Source organism: Canis lupus, chromosome 8 (genome assembly GCF_011100685.1).
Source record: "Canis lupus familiaris isolate Mischka breed German Shepherd chromosome 8, alternate assembly UU_Cfam_GSD_1.0, whole genome shotgun sequence".
Lineage (NCBI taxonomy): Eukaryota > Metazoa > Chordata > Mammalia > Carnivora > Canidae > Canis > Canis lupus.
In genome coordinates, this window is record NC_049229.1 from 53859411 (window position 1) to 53879888 (window position 20478).

The 20478-nt window shown below is 40.9% G+C and overlaps 1 protein-coding gene across 2 annotated transcripts in view; it reads right to left on the reverse strand.

Moving 5' to 3' along the window:
* Positions 1-15637, reverse strand: part of GTF2A1 (general transcription factor IIA subunit 1) — a 46463-nt gene extending 30826 nt beyond the window's left edge. The window contains exons 1-3 of one of the 2 annotated variants that reach the window (XM_038545483.1): positions 15402-15637; positions 11004-11105; positions 566-770 (exon numbers count right to left, since the gene is read on the reverse strand). In XM_038545483.1, coding sequence (XP_038401411.1) covers positions 566-770; positions 11004-11105; positions 15402-15431 — 337 coding nt within the window. In that variant the 5' untranslated portion in view covers positions 15432-15637. Of the gene's footprint in view, positions 1-565; positions 771-11003; positions 11106-14072; positions 14092-15401 lie in introns of those variants that run through there. The other variant, XM_038545484.1, reaches the window with a different exon arrangement.
* Between the last annotated feature and the right edge of the window lie 4841 nt (positions 15638-20478).

The following is a 20478-nucleotide window of genomic DNA, read 5'->3' on the forward strand; positions in this document are numbered from 1 at the left end:
TAGTACAAAGAAGTATGGACACAGTCTATATTTGGTTTTTTTCTTACCTTTAAACCAAGTAATATAAATTATGATACACACACACTCTTCACTTAAGTCTAATTCAGCCAATTTATACTTACACAAAGTATTAAAGAACTGAAATTTCAGACTGCCATACTTACAAAAATCCCCCAGTGCTTAAGATGTATTTATAAAAAACAAACTTAAATGTCTTTGATCAATTTTACAAAGAAAGTGGTAACAATTTTACCATATGAAATAATGAAATCCTTAGTAAATAAATCTTTAATAGGTCTGACTTATTTAGGGAAATCTACCGTTTTATAGCCTTCTCGAAAGAAAGTATTAATACACTTTTAAGAATATCATCGTAGGCTCTCAGTTAACTACTTGTTTATAATTTCTACAATATAAAATCCACGTTTTATACAAAATTTGTATGTAAATATACATACACTATCCCCTCAGTCAATAAAAAGGAAAAACCTACAGCTATTTCTCTTCTTTGAAAATGACAAATTTCATTTCCACGTTGTAAGTAGAAAAATATATCCAGTCTCACCTTGCTGTGATGCAGGAATAAGGACCTGCTGAGTCTGCGCTTGCTGAGGTACCGTTTGCTGTGGTTGAGTTTGCTGATGGTGGTGGTGGTGGTGATGTTGCTGTTGCTGGGGTTGATGCTGCTGTTGAACTTGCAATAAAAGCTGCTGCTCTTCTGAATGAAATCCATCTACTGCCCTAGATTGCATTAGTTTATTCTCCCACAACTAAGGCAAAGAAAAGTAATGTTAGTGAAGGTAACTTCAGACATGTGGATAAAACATATTTTATTAGTCTGTTCATAAAATTCTTCCATTTTCAAAACCAATACAACCACAAAATAAACCAATCTCTAATTTTTACACAAGTGTATACAATAATGAAAAATAACTTTTAAAGTATCAAATTTCTTTTTTGCTATCTTGGAGTACTGAAGAATTTTGTTTCTTTTTTTTTTTTTTTAAGATTTTTTATTTATTTCTTCATGAGAGACACAGAGAGAGAGAGGCAGAGACACAGGCAGAGGGAGGAGAAGCAGGCTCCATGCGGGGAGCCCGATGTGGGACTCGATCCTGGGTCTCCAGGATTACGCCCCGGGCCGAAGGCAGGCGCTAAACCGCCGAGCCACCGAGGTTGCCTAGAATTTTGTTTCTTTTTATGTCTTCAAACTCTCTACGGTAATTCCAGGCAGAGTTTCACATAAGCAATTTTTTAATCATCAGGGTACCCTTTTTTAACATCAAAATAATTACTATTTTCATGGAAATCTCCCTTTAATGAAATATCTAACTTTTAAGCTATTATAGCAAAACATAAATTCATGTTTCCTTGATTTGAACAATGAGAAACATCATAGAGGCAATCCTCAAGTTAGAAAAGCCTAACTTTGTCTGATCCTACACAAGTTAAAAAACCAACAATGCCTAACGCTTTTAGAGGCATTCTCAACCCTCCACACCTTTTGAAATTCCCCTCCATCCTCCATCATGACAAGGAATAACAATCCTTTTCTGCTTTGCCACTTCTATTTTCTCCTCTCACCCTAGGACACAGCAATTATGATGGGGAAATAAATCAGACATGGGCAAAGGAAGACAGAAAATAAAATATTTATGACTACTGCATTCCTCTCCCTCACACATTTCCTCTCTAACCAGATTTAAGTCTTCATTGTGGAAAACCTTAACCCTTCTAAGAAATTGCCCAAGAAAGAAAACTATTCTTTAAATATACAAATGAAATTTAATTCAGTTATTTTGGGGCACCTGGGTGGCTCAGCTGGTTAAGTGGTCGACTCAGTTTTGGCTCAGGTCATGAACTCATGGTCCTGCAGGGAGTCTGCTGGTCCCCCCTCTCCTCCTTCCTCCTCACCTTCATCCCCGCTCCCGCGCTCCCTGCTCTTGAGCACAGTCACAGGCTCGCTCTCTCTCAAGTAAATAAAATATTTTAAAAATAATATATCAATCATTTTGTATACCAGCACCTAACACCTACATACACTGTTTTCCCCCCTAGGATATACTCTTGGAATATTACCTAACACACCTGAGGTTTCTATCAGAGCCTCCCTTTACTATGCTCACAACGCTTTACGAGTGTCTCCTTGACACTTCCAACTATTCTAGAAATTCTGTATTTGTAAGTACATGCTAGTAACAATTCTAGCAAATCTCTCTATTGGCTTGCTGAAAAAGTAAACTAAAGGTCAGTCTCCCAAAGCAACCATTCCCTTAAGCAGGTTCAGTACTTAGACTTGCCTAAAGACTATTTTTAATAGAGACAGCATAACAATATCTATCTCATGGGTTGTTGTGAAGACTCAGTAACATATTTACATAAAACATCAGAATCTAGCATAAACTCAGTGACCAATGCATGCTGATTTTCATTATTATGGTGGTGGTGCAATTAATTGTGTAATAAAGCATTACACTGGAAGTTAGGAACACAGTACTGGTTTGAAAACTATTCAAGCTTTGTGGACAAATTATGTAGCTTTCTTGGGCATTTTCCTCTTCTAAAAAAACAGAACAAGTTGAATTATTTCTAAAATCGCTTCCAGCTAAGAAATCTAAGTCTCTAAAAAATCTCAAATTAAAAATAGCTACAATTCTTCTTGGAGTAACAAGGAATTATTTCCTGGGAGCCCAATTTGTATCTGGTTCATCTCTGTTAAGTGAGCATCTAGCATAGCACACAGGAGACAAAATGGACTCTCACACACTGAATAAAATACATTCAAACTAACATCAAAGGCTATACAAAGGCTCCCAAACAGTCTGCACTCACCCAAAACTTTTTTTCCCCCTTTACATGCACCTTTTTTCTTTGTATATTTTTGTGTTGGAGTTCAATTTGCCAATATATAGTATAACACCCAGTGCTCATCCCATCAAGTGCCCCCCCCTCAGTGCCCATCACCCAGTCACCCCATCCCCCCGTCCACCTCCCTTTCCACTACCCCTTGTTCGTTTCCCAGAGTTAGGAGTCTCTCATGTTCTGTCACCCTCCCTGATATTTCCCACTCATCATCTCTCCTTTCTCACCCAAAACTTCTATACTTCTTTTTGTCTGTTCTAAAACAAAACAAAACCTAGCCTCTGGTAAGCCAAAACTCAAAGTACCATTGATTAATGCTTTAAGAAACCGTTGTTTAAGCCATGACTTTTCAAATTTAAAGCTTCATGTGTATCACCCCCAATTGGTCTATCCACTGCACTCTGATCCAGTCACATCATTTTAATGAAGCTTCCATTGTAGTGGCAAGTATTAATGATTATATATTAAGTGCTAAGAACTGGGTACCACTACTCACCTAGCCTCCCAAATAAACGGCCTATAAGTCAGAATCCACTTCAACACCCATCATTATTGTCACTATCCCTTCCAAAGCATTGTTCCAATCTATCCTTACTGAGCTCCCCACATCAAGTCATAAATTCTACAAATAATTACTGAGATACCCTATATACTAGACACTGTTAGAGACATTGAGAACAGTGAACAAACCTGACAAAAACACTTTTCGTCACAGGGCCTACATTCTAGTGAAAAATTGCTCTTCCAATCTGTCCTCTATGTCTGTGGTTCTCAAAATATGGTCTCAGGGCAAACAGCATCAGGATCACCGGAGCACTTGTTAGGCATACTAATTCTCAGGCCCCAAGCCAGACCTACTGACTCAGCAACTCTAGGGATGGAGCCAAAAATCTGTTTTAATAACCTGTCCAGGTCACTTTAATGTACGCTATTAAAGTCTAAACCAATGTTTTTCAAAGTGCATGCTGCAAACCATTAGTGGCTTGTGAAAAGTCAATTTAATTTTTTTTTCTTTTTGGTAAATGTTAAAAAGAAAATGTCAGATTATGCTTCTATCAAGTCAGACTCTCTGGAGCAGAAGTCCAAAAATCTGCATTTTAACTAGCACCCCAGAGAAATCTTTCTCACGTTAAAGATCATGGTCCTTAATATAGAATGTTACCTCCCTAACTGCTACAGTAACTTGCATTCTACTTTCCCAATAGTGTCAAAGTACTTGCAATTCCCTGAATATGGCATACATATTTCGTATCTAAATCTTAGTAAACTTAAATAAAAATTAAAAAAAAAAAAAGGGGGGGGGGAGATCCCTGGGTGGCACAGCGGTTTGGCGCCTGCCTTTGGCCCAGGGCGTGATCCTGGAGACCGGGGATCGAATCGCACGTCGGGCTCCCGGTGCATGGAGCCTGCTTCTCCCTCTGCCTGTGTCTCTGCCTCTCTGTCTCTCTGTGTGACTATCATAAATAAATAAAAATTTAAAAATAAATAAATAAATCTTAGTAAACTATTCCCTCTGACTAGTAGTCTTCCCTCACGATTCCCTACACAATGCAAATGTCAAAGTCACATAGCCTCTAAGAAATCACTCACTGCCTCCATACCCTAGAAATATTTCTATTGTACTTTTCACACTAAGTCTATCTTCTCTACTCAAGTATGGACTTCTTCAAGGCAGAGACTATGCCTTAATTCAGGAGCTAACAAAATGACTAACAATTTATCAGTATTTAGTACCAATTCCAAAGAAGAGAAGGGAAAACACACTGTTGATTTCTAGCATAAATGTTTCTCTGTGAGGATGCTACTGACATTTTGACCAGACAATTCATTATTATTCAGGGTAGTGCCACAGGAAGTGTACAGAAAATACAACATTCCTGGATGGAGCCTACTAAATGCCAAAGATGCCCACTTTAAGATAAGCAAACATAGGAGGAGGGCGGGGGGTGGGAGTGAATGGGTGACGGGCACTGGGGGTTATTCTGTATGTTAGTAAATTGAACACCAATAAAAAAATAAAAATAAAAATAAATAAATAAAAAAAAAGATAAGCAAACATGGCCCTATACATTTCCAACTGCTGGGGGGTGGCGGTAGGGAGCAGAAGAGAAAGGGGTATTGGGAGTAGTCCACTGAGAATCCACATTTACCAAGTACCAAATACTGTCCTTAATAACGTGAAAAATACAAATAAAGTACTACACAAATACTAAGCATTAAACTTATATCAAAATAATATAAGGTTCAAATTCACTAAATGTTTTATTTACCAATCATTCTATTTTTTTGAATATCAGCTATTTAAAATAATGCAACACTGTTTTCGGCAACAGTTCGATCAATACCACTGACAACAATCAAGAATACTGAATTGTTACATATTTATTGATTTTGGTTAAGAAATAGCAGAACTCGGGGGCAGCCCAGGTGGCTCAGCGGTTTAGCACCGCCGTCAGCCCAGGGCCTGGTCCTGGAGACCCGGGATTGAGTCCTGCATCAGGCTCCCTGTGTGGAACCTGCTTCTCCCTCTGCCTTGTCTCTGCCTCTCTCTCTGTGTCTCACAAATAAATAAATAAAATCTTTAAAAAAGGAAAGAAAAAGAAAGAAATAGCAGAACTCAGCTAAAATCTTAAAAAAAAGAAAAAAAAAAGAAAGAAAAAGAAAGAAATAGCAGAACTCGGCACCTGTGTGGCTCAGTGATTGAGAGCCTGCCTTTGGCTCAGGGCATGATCCTAGGATCAAGTCCTGCATCAGGCTCCCTGAAGGGAGCCTTCTTCTCCTGCCTATGTCTCTGCCTCTCTCTCTGTGTCTCTCATGAATTAATAAATAAAATCTTAAAAAATAAATAAGCAAAAGGAAATGGCAGAACTCTTTATTTTTATAATACTATTTTCCCTCCAACACAGTAACTATTATTTCTGGCAATCCTACTTCATCAATCTTTGCCTGGTCTCTGATACTAGACATGGAGAAAATTCATTTTCTGTTCTCCAAATGACTCTAATGTACATCTATATATCATATTAACAAGATTAATACTGTATTCTTTCTGTGCATTTTGAGTACTTTACACATACAGACTCATTTTTACAAAATCCTATAACATCGACATTCTGCTGTTTACAGAAAATGAACCTGAAGAACAGTAAGTTAGGTAATTTATCCAAGACCACAAACTAATAGCAGGCAAAAGTGAGATACAATCCAGGCAGTCTGACTCCAGTATTCCAGTCAGGGAACCTGGACCCTGAGAGTGAAGACTGAATGTCCTTCAAATTCTGCACTCTAGGGATGCCGGGGTGGCCCAGTGGTTGAGCGCCTGCCAGGGCATGATTCTGGAGACCTGGGATTGACTCCCACATCAGGCTCCCTGCATGGAGTCTGCTTCCCTCTCTGCCTAGGTCTCTGCCTCTCTCTATGTGTCTCTCAAATAAGTAAAATATTAAAAAAAAAAAAAAAAAAATTCTGCATGCTAGGCACCTCACTTGCCTCACCCTAATCCCAGCTTTGATCTAAACTTTAATCTCTACACTATATTGCTGCTACCACAGCAGGCCTAGTCACAACTCTGGTACCTTTCTTTTTACTGGTAAGTATTACGTATGTCATCTGGAGACAGAAGGCCTGGGTTCAAATATCTACCATTTGGTAAATGATCTTATCAAAGCATATTCCCCCTGAGTCTATTTTTCGATCTTTAAATTTGTGATTAAATCTACTATTTCCAGGGATCCCTGTGTGGCTCAGTGGTTTAGCGCCTGCCTTCGCCCAGGGCGTGATCCTGGAGTCCTGGGATCGAGTCCCACATTGGGCTCCCTGCATGGAGCCTGCTTCTCCCTCTCTCTGTCTCTCATGAATGAATGAATGAATGAATGAATGAACGAATGAATGAATGAAGATCTACTATTTCCTGGCAGTTTTCCAGGCTAGAAATTTGAAGGATTCTACTTTCACAAAACATCTAGCTCCTGAATAAAATACAAGAAAACTGCATTTCTGACTCCCTTGAAATGGGAGTTGAGGTACACAGAATATATTTTGAATAGTGGTTCTCAGTCAGGAATGATTTTGCCCCACACCAAGGGACACCTCGGCAAAGCATGGAGACATTTTTGGTTGTCAGAATGAGGGGAGCTACTGGCATCTAGTGGGCAGAGGCCAGGTATGCTGTTAACATTCTATAATGAACAGAACAGCTCTCTACAACAAAGAATTAACAAATGACAATAGTGCCAAGGCTGAGAAACCTGATCTAGAGACCAATAAACTGAGTTTCAGATTGGTCTCCAATTGGGGAAATTCCTCTCACATTATTTTATTGAGAAGAGAGACCATGTTTTCTATCTCCCATAGTATCTGCTGTTTAGATATGGGTAGGTCTGATAGTATAGAAATGAGGACAATTTTATCATTGACTTTGAAGAGGATTTCTAGACTGCCATTCCCACCTATAATCACTCACCAATCCAAAACACAATTTACATTCAAATACAGATTAAAGACTATTAAGACTATGTTTTATGTGTTTTTTCTATCTCCCATAGTTTATACATTAAGGAAGGCCCCATAGTGTTTCAAGGGATAACTTCAGAAAACTGGGTTGACTTTTTTTAATTGCCTCTCTTCCAGCATTATCTAGCTAAACTTCAAATTACATGCAGTCATTACTCATCTTAATTGATCATCTAATTCATCACTGTATCCTTCACAGCAGTGGGGAAGTTTTTGATAAAAGTTTGTGAAACAGCCAAAAAGAGGGATGGGACTAGAGCTAATGACAAAGTCCTTTGTAAACCGTAAAATACAAAATCAATGTTAGTTTCTGTTAGCAAGAATGTCTAAACCTGTGGAGTCTGATACAATATCTACCAGCCACACATGGTGATTTAAGTTGGAATTAATTATAATTAAAAATTCAGTTACTCAGTTCCATTAACTGTTTTTCAAGTGCTAAATAACCACATGTCGCCAGTGGCTACTATATTGAACAGCACAGATACAGAACATTTTTATCACCACAGATAGGGCACATTCTGGAAATTCTAAGGAGATCCTGAAAAAATTTACTACAGAGAATTAAAATAACACAAACTCAATTCAGTTTAAGTTTATTTTTAAATCCAGTTACAGGGGATCCCTGGGTGGTTCAGTTGGTTTAGCACCTGCCTTCGGCCCAGGGCGTGACCCTGGAGCTCCAGGGATCCAGTCCCGCATCAGGCTCCCTGCATGGAGTCTGCTTCTCCCTCCGCCTGTGTCCCTGCTTCTCTCTCTGTGTCTCTCATGAATAAATAAATAAAATCTTAAAAATAAATAAATAAATAAATAAATAAATAAATAAATCCAATTACAATCCACAATAGAAGAGTATGTCCCATTTGAAAAACAGCAAAGATATTAAACTACTTTGTTCTGTTAGATTCTGGAACCACGTTTATCATTAACTAATTATTAAATATTTACCGAATACCAGCCACATATGTGAGGCACTGTGATAGAAGTTAGGGATTCAAAGTTGAATAATTCACAATTTTTGTCATTAAATAAATCAATGTATAAAACATACATAATCTTCATATATTATATACTACATTATACATATCACACTAACAAATATTTGAAAAGTCAAATGTAATAAAAATAGGTAGATCTATTTAATTTTATTTTTTTAGATTTTTATTTATTTATTCACGAGAGAGAGAGAGAGAGAGAGAGAAAGAGAGAGAGAGAGGGAGGGGGGGCAGAGACACAGGCAGAGGGAGAACCAGGCTCCATGCAGGGAGTCGGATGCAGGACTTCATCTCGAGACTCCAGGATCACGCCCTGGGCGGAAGGCAGATGCTCAACTGCTGAGCCACCCAGGCGTCCCTGGAGCTGATTTTCTACATTTAAAAATGCTGCATCTTCCACATAAGGTCAAAGCACTTCTAGGACAATCATTGTATGAGTGTAACATGAACTGCAAAGTATTTGTTCCATATAACACAAAGGAATCTTATTCTCTCTTCTTATTCACATCCTGAGACACTTTATGCTGTTTGAGACGTTTATATTGCTATTCTTCCAACTCATGCCTCAAAAGTTGGCACTATTTCACTTGTATTTTTGGATGCCTACTCTTCACTTTTAATAACCATTACACTTCTCTCAAGGTAAATTAAAATTTCCTCAACTCACTTAAATATATTTTTCCTTCCTCAGACAGATTTTTCTTAACTTTACAGAAGTTATCCACAGATGTCTAAACACTCAAAGATAAATTTCATCACCATAATAAAGGTGAGGTTTACTTTATTTAAAATAAGTTGCTAAGCTGAAGCTTCCTTATCTCCATTGAAGAGATAAATTAATAACAAATGTTCTTAGCATGAACTGTGATTACATATTTGTACACAGTCCTCAAGGAACTCAATACTCAATTTCTAAGCCAGCAGTTCTAAAACTTAAGTCTCAGGATACTTTAGCACTTTCAAAAATTACTGAGGACCTTAAAGAGCTTTTCTGAAATTCTAAATAAATTGGAGTTTACTAATTCATTTAAAATAGCAAGCATCCATCACATGTTAACATAAATAACACAAACAGCCTAAAGGAAAAATAGCTGGATTCTATCTGCTCCTACATCCACCTTGCCATTTCGGTTGAAGTATATGAAGAAAATCTTTCTTCTCACAGCTAAGCAGTTGGGAAAAGAAAAAGTATTTTCAGTGATGGTTTCTTAAAAGTTAGCTACAATGTGGAATCTGAAACCAAACACCAATGAACTTTTTATACTCTGAGATTAAAATCCATTAATTGGGGGATCCCTGGGTGGCGCAGCGGTTTAGCGCCTGCCTTTGGCCCAGGGCGCGATCCTGGAGACCCGGGATCGAATCCCACGTCGGGCTCCCGGTGCATGGAGCCTGCTTCTCCCTCTGCCTATGTCTCTGCCTCTCTCTCTCTCTCTCTCTCTCTCTGTGACTATCATAAATAAACAAAATTTTAAAAATAAAAAAATAAAATAAAATAAAATAAAATCCATTAATTTATCTTCCACTTTGAAGGAATTTTTCAACATCCTGCCAATTTGGTCATTTGAAAAATATAAGTTCAGTGAATTATGCAGTATCCCAAGTATTAACACATTTCATTAAAGAGGATCAGATAATCCCATTTCTTAATATTAACAGTGATCTCATCTTGATCCTTCAGGCAACATCTTTTTAATATTCACTGCGTCGAAATGAGAAGCATACATAAAACACTGTGCGTATGGAACAGGTATCTCAAGGAGAAGCCCTTGCGCATTTGAGTAGCAAGTTTAACAGACCACTTTTCACAGAACAAAACTTTTACTGAAAATAGGACAAATTATGATTATTCAGACTTGGGCATTTGGCCAGCCTCATGGACCTCCTAAAAGAGTCTGTGGAGAAACCTCAGGACTCCACAGACCTTATTTTGAGAACCACTGTTCTGAGCAGTAAGGCAAAAATATTCCACGATTCCATGAGTCATTACAACACCAAGAAAACATGAATGCTAAATAAAAATATCTAATTATTTCTGTTTAAATTCAAAGAAATCCAAGAGACCGAAAACTAGCTCCCAAAGTAAAATATATCATAAACCCAATATTTGGCTCACATTAAAAAAAAATTCAGACTTGTGAACATGAAATTCTTTTATCAGGCACTTATTTTATCTCCGACATAAATACTTTTTAGAATACAGGCACATTAAGACCATAAAAAAAGGGGGGGGGGGGACTATAGCTAGGTCAAATAATTAGACTATAAATATACAATGTTAAGGGTCCATTAGTAATAGTGATTGATATTGCCAGGCACTGTGCTTAAGTACTTTATATAGCTATTATATTTAATCCTCAAAACAACCTATAAGGTAAGTCGAACCAATTCCCATATCACACATAAGGAACGTGAAATATAAAGAGTGTACCTAAGATCAGAGGAAGGACAGATGGTAGAGCTTTTCTAAAACTAGCATCCTTCACCTATCTATAAGAGTGCCTACTGCAGCAAAGCTGAATGTTCATCCCCTGGAAAAATTATGGATCAGTCTCAGACTGAAAAGAGTATTTTATGAAAAAAAAAAAAAAAATAAGCATGACTATTAAAAACAACAAAAAGAGGCCAACTCACGGTTTTTAGTTCCATCAGAACTTGTTCATCAACTCCATCATCCAAAAAGATGTCTCTCACATCATTAATAACATCTTCAATCACAGATCTGTATAATTTAGGCTTTAAAGGAAAAATAAAAACTTGAAAAAGGTAATTTTTCACATATTCAAAACCAATTATATATAATACAACAACCATTTTTCCAACTATCCAAAACCTATTTTAGAAGATATAACTTTGAAGATAGGGCCATACTAACAAATATCATTTGCTCCAGTTAAGATGGATTATTCTATGACTATATTTTAAAAGGAGTCTTAAGAACTATTTAATGTGATTTGTATATAGGAGGTCCTCACACATATAAGGTCTGCACAATTTCTAGTTATAATTTCCTATGTTGTTATAGTCAAAACACCTAATGTGATTCAATAAATAGCCTTATGGGTTGCCATGTCTGGTCCCTAGTATTCTTTCCTTTGACTCCTGTCACAACCTCCTTACTAAGCCTTATACTAGAGAACCTTATGTCCTACAGTCATTTGCCTGATAACATCTGCGATCTCATTTAAAAATCAGGTAATTTCGATTTTCTGTTAACCAGTCTGTGCCTTTAAGCTACACCATTACACTGTTCATATACCCACAGTATCAGGTCTCAAAGCCCCAGATGAACAAGGGACACTGATTTCTTACCCGGGATTTCTTTCCTTCAACTACTGCCCAGACGATGGCTATGAAATAGAATCATGGACAGCCTCAATGTTTATTTTTCTAATTATTATTATTACTACTATTTGGGGGGTATTACTTGGGAAGGTGTGGAGGGGACGACTGCTTCTAGAAAGTTGCCAGAAGAATAAAAGGAGAATAGATGTGAAAACACTTGAAAAAATATAAAGTATTTTTTAAAAATCAAAAGTCACTGTCAATTTGCCCAACCCAGATCCTATTTTTAAAATGTTAAGCAAGAAGTTTGCATGTTCAGCATGATAAAACTAGAGTTACCCTGTAATAAATCCTATCCATTACCACACGATTAAGGTTATCAGCCTTTTTCTTTTAAGGTTTGTCATTACTTGTGTTTACATATGCTGCTTAAGGTAAGAACTACTGGTTACCAATAAGGCCAGGGGTTTGCTCTCATAACCAAACCTCAAATAGAAATGTTTCATTAGCATCTCTATCAACAATATTGTTATCACAGGAGAGCTAAGAAAATGTGTTCTTGCACTGCCAAAACTACAAATAACGAGTTCCTCTGTATAACTTACCTCAACCATTAAAATTTGTCCCTTTTCAATACAATCAGAAAAACTTTTTATATATGTGGGTCCTCACCTTTGATATTCCACTCACTAACCTGACTTTTTCTAAATCAAATCTGCCTCTGTAAACTTTAAATTATTCATGTGAAAAATTGTAAAACTCTGTAGGGCCTCCTTATTTTAACATTCTGGTTCTATATATTAAGAAATTGTAACTGACTATAGGTATCACTTTATCTACGGTGATTTAACCACTGAATTACAAAAATAACATTCAAAAAGTGGTTTTAAGCCAATAATGATCTTTAAGGCACTATAAAGAGGTGGTGTAATTTTAAATTGTTACTATGAATCTTAAGTTGATGATACAAATTATTTTTTCAGCAAACTGGTGTTTGGTGTTTTCTGAAGTCAATCACTCCTAAAAATCTTCAGCTTGGAGACCCAGACATTTACAGCTATAAAATTGCGTTCTTCTGGCACTCCCTATTTAATGAATTTATCTTGTTTTAGGATTCTGCTTATGTGCCTTAGTTAACCCACAACCTGACCATTTACCGGATTCATAAAAGCACTATAAAGGGAAATGTGTATTCTTCGCAAAGTACACATACAGAGAATAATTTAGTTGAATTGTTCCTAAGTTGATATACCCCCCAAAACTGATTTTTTTAAATACCTATTTTTTTTTAAGATTTTATCTAATTATTCATGACAGACACACAGAGAGAGAGAGAGAGAGGCAGAGACACAGGCAGAGAGAGAGAAGCAGGCTCCATGCAGGGAGCCCCACGGGGGACTCGATCCCGGGACTCCAGAATCATGCCCCAGGCCAAAGGCAGACACTTAACCACTGAGCCACCCAGGGATCCCCAAAAACTGATGTTTTTAAAAGCATGGGGGTATGCGGGTACTATCTGAAATAAGCAACTTCCAAGCTATTATTTAAAATGCTAAACCTTATTTGAATCAAAATGTTTGCCTTTTACAAAATACAAAGTAATTTAGGTTTTTCTTGGCTTTCAAAACACAGGTATTCCAAACTTAAAAAAAGGTAAATTAAAGAGCCACTAATCTCATGATTAATTAAGAGGTTCCTTTCCAAAGTGTCAGTCCCCCCACACCCCACCCCGGGGAGGCAGAATACTGGAAAAATAAACCAAATTAACTTCTATCTTGAACGTTAATATCCAATGAAATCAAAAGACAACGTCAACTTCGAATTTTAATATTTTAAAAATCCAGTTTGCACTAAGCCTCCCCTCTCATTACTCACAATTTCCCTACATACAATAGATGCACTGTGGACATAAGGTCCACACGTTGAAGCTTTAGGCACTTTATCTTCAAAAAAGCTTTGTGTCTAACATTACAGAAAAACAATGGCATATAGGAGCTTTATTTCTAACACATTTTCTGAATACTCGATGGACGAAACACTATCAGAGTCATCAAGTACCCTGCAGCTCAGAGTTAATGTAGGAAGCGGTGTTTCTGTTGTCGTTTTCTTTAAATGCCCAACAATAACGCATTTCCCAATACAAAAATGACCACAGACCTCTGAGCTACAATCCTCTTTAAAAGCAAAGATAAAAATATAAGAAGGGACAGCAATTCTGCGTTCCCCCCCCCCCCGCCCCCTCAACAAAGGCAGGAAACCCTAGCTGCTGCGTCAAAACAAACAAACAAAAAAACTTGGGGACCCCCCCCCCCCTCCGAAAGCGGCCCCGTCGGGCGCGAAATCCCAGTGGCAGCTGAAGGACCTAGATATAAACCGGGCGCTCGGCTCGCTCCTGCCTCTCGCCTCGGGAGCACGCACCTCCCAGCCCCGCTCTCAGCAGCTCTCACTATTTAAAGCCGGATCTAGTGTTTAAATGGAGAGGCGGTGACGTAGGCCTGAAAAGCACCTTCCCATCCTGGCAGAGTCTATATTAGAGAGCGGCAATGGCTCTATATAAACAGGGCAGCCAAAGGGAGGAGGACCACAAGGCTCAGGGACTCAAAAGCAGGGTAAGCGGCCGCAGCCATGATGGATCGACCCGAGTCGCCAACGGTACGGAGTCGGGCGGCCGCGGGCTCGTCTGCGGCGTTTGGGACCGGGAAAAAAAACAAAACAAAAAAACAACAAAAAAACAAAAACAAAAACGTGTTTTTACGGTCAGAATAAAAATAAGAGTGGGGTGGACTAGTGATCGCATTGGCGTTGGTGACGGACAAGGTTGTTTTTATGTGACTGCTTTTTGCAAACCTACGTGATCGCAAGTAACCAAAAAGGGACAAACGGGGGGGGGGCGGGGGGGAGACGTAGGCAAATTTCAAGGCGAAAGCAGGGGCGCTGGGACCACTGTAGGCTTTTTTGTTTGTTTGTTTGTTTGTTTGTTTGCTTTGGTGCTTTTGCTAGTGGAAGATACGATGGGGGGGGGGGGTGTTGCTTCCCCTTCGCCATTTTACCGATTCGGAAGGAACCGAGATAAGTGCTTTTCAACCTTCGTCCTTTTCTTTCCTTTTTCCTTTTTTTTTTTTTTTTTAAGAAATATAAAATGGCCTCAGTGAAGGCTCCCCCTAATAAGCACAACCGCCAGAAACATCCCAAGTAACCCCCAAAGTAGCCGTTCGCCTTCCACTGCACTGAAGTGGGCCACACGGCGGGTCCTGGGGACTCGCCCGATTCCCCAGACGCGGGTTTTGTCTGTGGAGGCTGCTCGGGGCGCCCGTGTCGAGCCGGCGCGGCCGGGCCCCCGGGGGGGGCGCAGGGGGGGAAGCGGAGGCTTCACGCCCGCCCGCCCGCCCTCCCGGCGGCCGGGGTCTGCGGCCGGAGCCGCGCGCTCGCCCCGGCCCAACGGCCTGCGCGGCCCCGACCGCCCCGCGGCGGCCCCAGGCCCCGCCGGCGCCCCCGCCCTCCTCCCGCCGCCGCCGCCGCCGCCGCCGCCGCCGCCAGCCCGAGGCGCCCTCCCCCCGCCCCCCCCGCGCCCGCCGCCCCGGCCCGCTCCGCCCGAGGCGGGAAGCGGCGGCGGCGGCGGCGGCGGCGGCCGCGCGGGCGGCTGAGGAGAGTAGAGGCCGGGAGTCGCCGCCGTCCCCGCCCCCGCCCGGTCCGGCCGTTGCTGCCGCCCGGACGAAGCCCCCGCCGGCCACCAAACCACGTCCTTACCACGGTGTTTGTATTTGCCGAGTTCGCCATTTCCACACACAACACAAACAAGAGGGGGGGCAACCCCGAGAAAACAAGATTAAAAACAAAAAACCAAAAAGAAAAAAAAGAAAACCAAAACACCCGGAGGGTGGCCCAAGCCACCGCAAGATTGGGGGTAAAAATTTCAAACAAAATCGAATCCTGAAAGAGTAGAAGGGGAGCGGTGAGAGGAGGAGGAGGAGGAAGAGGAGGAGGGGGGCAGTCCTCCCCGAGCTAAAAACCTCGAGAATCGCCCTTAAAAAAAAAAAAAAAAAAAAAAAAAAAAAAAAAAAAAAGCCACGACCCTTCTGGGGTCCGGGGGGGCGTTGCCCGCTCCCCACCCCGCGCCAAGGAGGGAAACCACCACCGGTCGCCGCTCCCCGCGCCGCCGCTGCCGCCACCGGCTGCAGCTCCAGCCGTCCGGTCCGCCCGCTTCTCCCCTTTATATAGTGAGCCAACGAGCTGCGCGAGCCGCCGCCGCCGCCGCTGCCGCCGAGAGACAGGGCGGAGGGGGAGGGAGGGGCGGAAAGGGCGGGGGCAGAGGTGGGCGGGGCTGAGCGCGAGACACCGCGAGAGCCGCGTGCGCAGGCGCGCCGGGGCGGAGGCCGCCGTGGGCCGCGTCGTCACGCGCAGCGGAGGGTGCTGGGCTGGCGGAGCGCGGGGACTGGGGTAGTCGAGTCGTCCGGCCGGCTCCCCAAGTCTCGCGTGATCACCTGGTTGCCACCCAGGCGGAAGTGCCCCACAGCTGTTTTAGGCTGAGGGGCTTGCAAAGTATCGCTGGACATAGCATGAGTGGTGTTGACCCTCAAGTCCAAAGCTACCTGGCAGCCAACTCTTGTCAGGTGTTTCTGCGTCTCCCTGCGCTTGGAGAAGCGAGGAAATACAGAAGGGGCGCTGGCGGCTGCCTCGTTAGCAATGGCTGCGGAGGCGGACCGGTCACGTGGCCCCGCTTCCGGCCCCCGGAGCGCTCGGACTCCGGGCAGAGTTTAAATGCGGAGTCATCTCGGGGCGTGAGCTCGTCGTGGACTCGGCGCTCAGAGGCGTCGGTTCCTCTCGCGTCGCGAAGGCCGGGCCCTTCGCCGGCAAGATCGTGTACGTGTTCCTAAAGGGGGAGAGCTGCTTTGAGCCCGCTGCTAACACATTTCAGAATTAATGACCCCTGAACCGGCTGAGTCGTTTCCACCGGTACAGCTAAAAGGCCCTGGGCTTAAGTTTCCCCGAGGTTCGGCCCCTTACTAGCGTGCTAGTACTTCCGTGGTGGAAATGCCGAAAGGAAAAAAAGAAAAAAAAAAAAAAAACCGACCTGCATATCACCGGATTATGACAGCACGATAACGTCCCCCCTCGATTTTTAAAAACTGCCGAAATCCTGTGACCGCATGGCCCGCGCCTGGGACTGACAGGAAATACCTCGGTGGGGCCGCCCCGTCTCGCGGCCTCTCGCCGCCGGAGCGAGCAGAGGAAGCCCACGTGTCGGAGTGTGAACCAGGAGGCGCCGGACCTGCGCTGCTCCCGACTCCCGCCTTCGGGGCAGCGTGTCACGCAGAACGGGGAGTGCTCCGCTTCGAAGGCAGAGCTCGCCGCACCTAATTCTGCCCCTAGGAACTTGGAGAGACGTGGACTGTAGTCCGGGCAAGTGAAGGAGTGGATCCTCCTCGCAAAGCAAAACGAAATGTCAAAGTTCGTATGCCACCGAAAGTATATTTGGGGAAATAATCAAAGGCGATGTACGAGAGAGGAAAAGCTGCAACCTGCCAGGACCTGCAGGAAGAAATTAGAGCAGAAGCCATTAATACTCAGAAAATGGGAAGTTGTCGGTATGTTTGTGACGGGCATGGAGACTATCCATTAATTTTGAGATTTCTTTTTAGCACAACAGTCTCGTTTCAGTTCCCTTGCACAGCAGCCTGCGTGAGGGCACTTAAAAAAAAAAAAAAAACAGTCCTAGGAGATCATCGTGTTTTTGATACATAGAAATAGGGTTCCATCAACATTCGTAATTTATTTGATATTCAGGTGACCATCAGCTCAAAAAGTTACACTAAACAGTACCGATACTGGCAAATATCACCACTTACCAAGAAGTCTTCTTTTTTTTTTACCTTTTTATGTATAGGTACTACCAAGTATTTGCTCTTGGAATCCCTTGTCTTCCACCTCACTTCCCTAGCCACTTGATATTCTTAACTAAATGATAAAATGTTTTGCCCTCAATTAAGATGGAGACCACTGCATATATAACATAGGTTAGAATCTATGAGATTTGGGGATTCCCGGGTGGCTCAGCGGTTTAGCCCCTGCCTTCAGCCCAGGGCGTGATCCTGGAGTCTCAGGATCGAGTCCCATGTCGGGCTCCCTGCATGGAGCCTGCTTCTCCCTCTGCCGGTCTCTGTCTCGAATGAATGAATGAATGAATGAATGAATGAATGAATGAATGAATCTAAAAAAAAAAAAAAAATCTATGAGATTTATTCTCCGTGGATTTATTCCCAAGGAGATTAGTGACAGTTATGCTCTGATTGAATCTGACCTATGAAGTAACAAATTATAATTAGCAGATTAAAAAGACAGAAAACCCAGACCTTCATACTTCCTGGAGGCTCTGAGATGGCCTTTTTTTTTTTTTTTTCTTTTACACACTTTTCATTGCAACAATGCTGAAGCACTTGACTAATATTGATCCAGTTATCTTCCCTTCTGCCTCCAGTGTGGCTGGCTTCTAAGTAACCACCATGGACTCCATTCCAACTTAACTGTTATTGCGTCGTCATTTACTTGCAATATGCCCTCAGTCATTATGTATGTGTGCCAGCCAGTTTAGTTTCAGAGACATTTCCTGATCTTGTACCAAAATAGTAGGTCTGATTAATTTGGAGGCTACAGGGCAGCCCAGGTGGCTCAGCGGTTTAGCACCATCTTCAGTCCAAGGCGTGATCCTGGAGACCCGGGATAGAGTCCCACGTTGGGCTCCATGCATGGCCTGCTTCTCCCTCTGCCTGTGTCTTTGCCTCACTCTCACTGTGTTTCTCATGAATAAATAAATAAAATCTTTAAAAAAAAAATTGGAGGCTACAGCTGTTTAATTCACAAAACTGGAAATCTGTGAATAGAAAGCTCCTCCCATGTAAGGATAGATATAGCATTATATTTAAATTCTTTCTAACTGAACTTTTTCTTGGAGGAGGGAAGCTTAAATAACTTTTGTAACTATAGCAATTCTTTGTACCATGTATGGTACAAGGATTTTCAGTTTGTGAAGTCATACTTTGTAACAGCCATTTACTCAGATAGATACATGGAGTGCTCTCTTTCTTGATGATGAAACCTTTTTTTTTTTTTTTTTACTCAAAATGTTTTGCACTGGATGATAAAAAGTTGCTTCTTTCTTTTGATGTTAATATTCTGCCTAAACACAGGATAACTAATGAAACAAAAGAAGCAACTGAAAAATTTAGTGCATGAATTTTAATATAGCATAAACAAAATGACATCAAGCCTTGTATGTCCAAATATTAAAATGTTTTGGTGTCCAAATGACTATTTTAGCAACAATGGTAAAAAAAAAGAAAAAAAAATCTAAAAAGACTACTCAAGGAAATTAGCTTGAACTAAAATCTCATTACATAACTTCAGTATCCATGTTCTTAAATAATAGATCAATAAAGCTAATTATCTGGCATATTTAAGGCATCATGTAGCCCTTACATGCTCAGTAGTATTGGGTACTTTTGGAGAAAACAGAAGTGAAAAGGAAAGATCTTGTAACTCAAGCTTACCAATACTAATGAAAGTCCCTTTTGTATAGTGCATAGTTGCTGCATTCATTCAAGATAGCAAGAGCAGTGGTGTATTTCAGTTCTACCAAAAAAAGTTATAATCAAAGTTCACCTATTTTTTAGGCCTTTACAAAAACAAAACAAAACAAAACAAAAAATGCCTGTTGATTTCCTCATGTACTGATGTTTGATGCAATGTGTAAAAAGAAATTACTGGCCACACCAATTACTTTTATACATGTAAGGAGATTTCTTTAACTATTTTTTTTTAATGTTCTCTTCCATCTAACTTACAGTTTAAAACTGCTACTTCATGTCTTAAAACAGCAACAAACTTGCAATTATTTTTTGTATATGGAAATATAAGCCAGTTAGTGGTAGCTTAGCAAAAATAACAGTGCAAAGTATGTGCAGTCAGGTTTGACAATGCTTTTACCTTACTGTGAGATCTTCTGCAGTAACTAAAATTCTCTGTGCTTGATAAGATGAAATATTAACCATCACTTATGATTGTTGGGAAGATCAAAGGTTCTAGAAAGTGCTTTGGTAAGTATTGGGTGGATGTTTTATTATTAATGGTTAAGTTACATCAATAACATCAAAGCAAGTGGAAGATCTTTTTGACTCACTTTACAGAATACTCCTATGGGATTTTAATAATGATGCCAGTGGTTGATGATTAATTTAACCACAAAAAGTTCAACTAAATTTTGATAAGTGGTGAGTATACAGAGTAATTTTTGTATGTAAATAGAATATATGCTGTCATGAGATGAGATTCCTAAAGCTAAGGGGTGCCTGGGTGGCTCAGTAGGTTAAGCTTCCGACTCTTGATTTCAACTCGGGTCATAATTTCAGAGTTGTGAAATAGAGCCCTGAGTTGGGGTCCATGTTCAATGGAGAGTCTGTTTCTTCCTCTCCCTCTGCCCTTCTCCCTCACTTATGCACACACTCTCTTTCTCAAATAAATAAAAAAGAAAACTGCTTAAGCTAAATGCTGATTTATCATTGGAATTCATCAAGTTGCTTGGTTACATGTGTGCACAACTATATCTAGTAATTTGCATATGAATTTGCCCATTGACCCAACAATGCCAATTCTAGGACTCCAACCCACAAATATAGTAGCAAAAATATGAAAAGGTATATATGCCCAGAACTATTCATTATAGGACTGCTTATCACACCAAAAGAAAGGAAACACCCTGATATGTCCATATAAGGAGATTGGTTAAATAAACTAGAATAAATTATAGTACGTGCACATGGTGAAATATTCT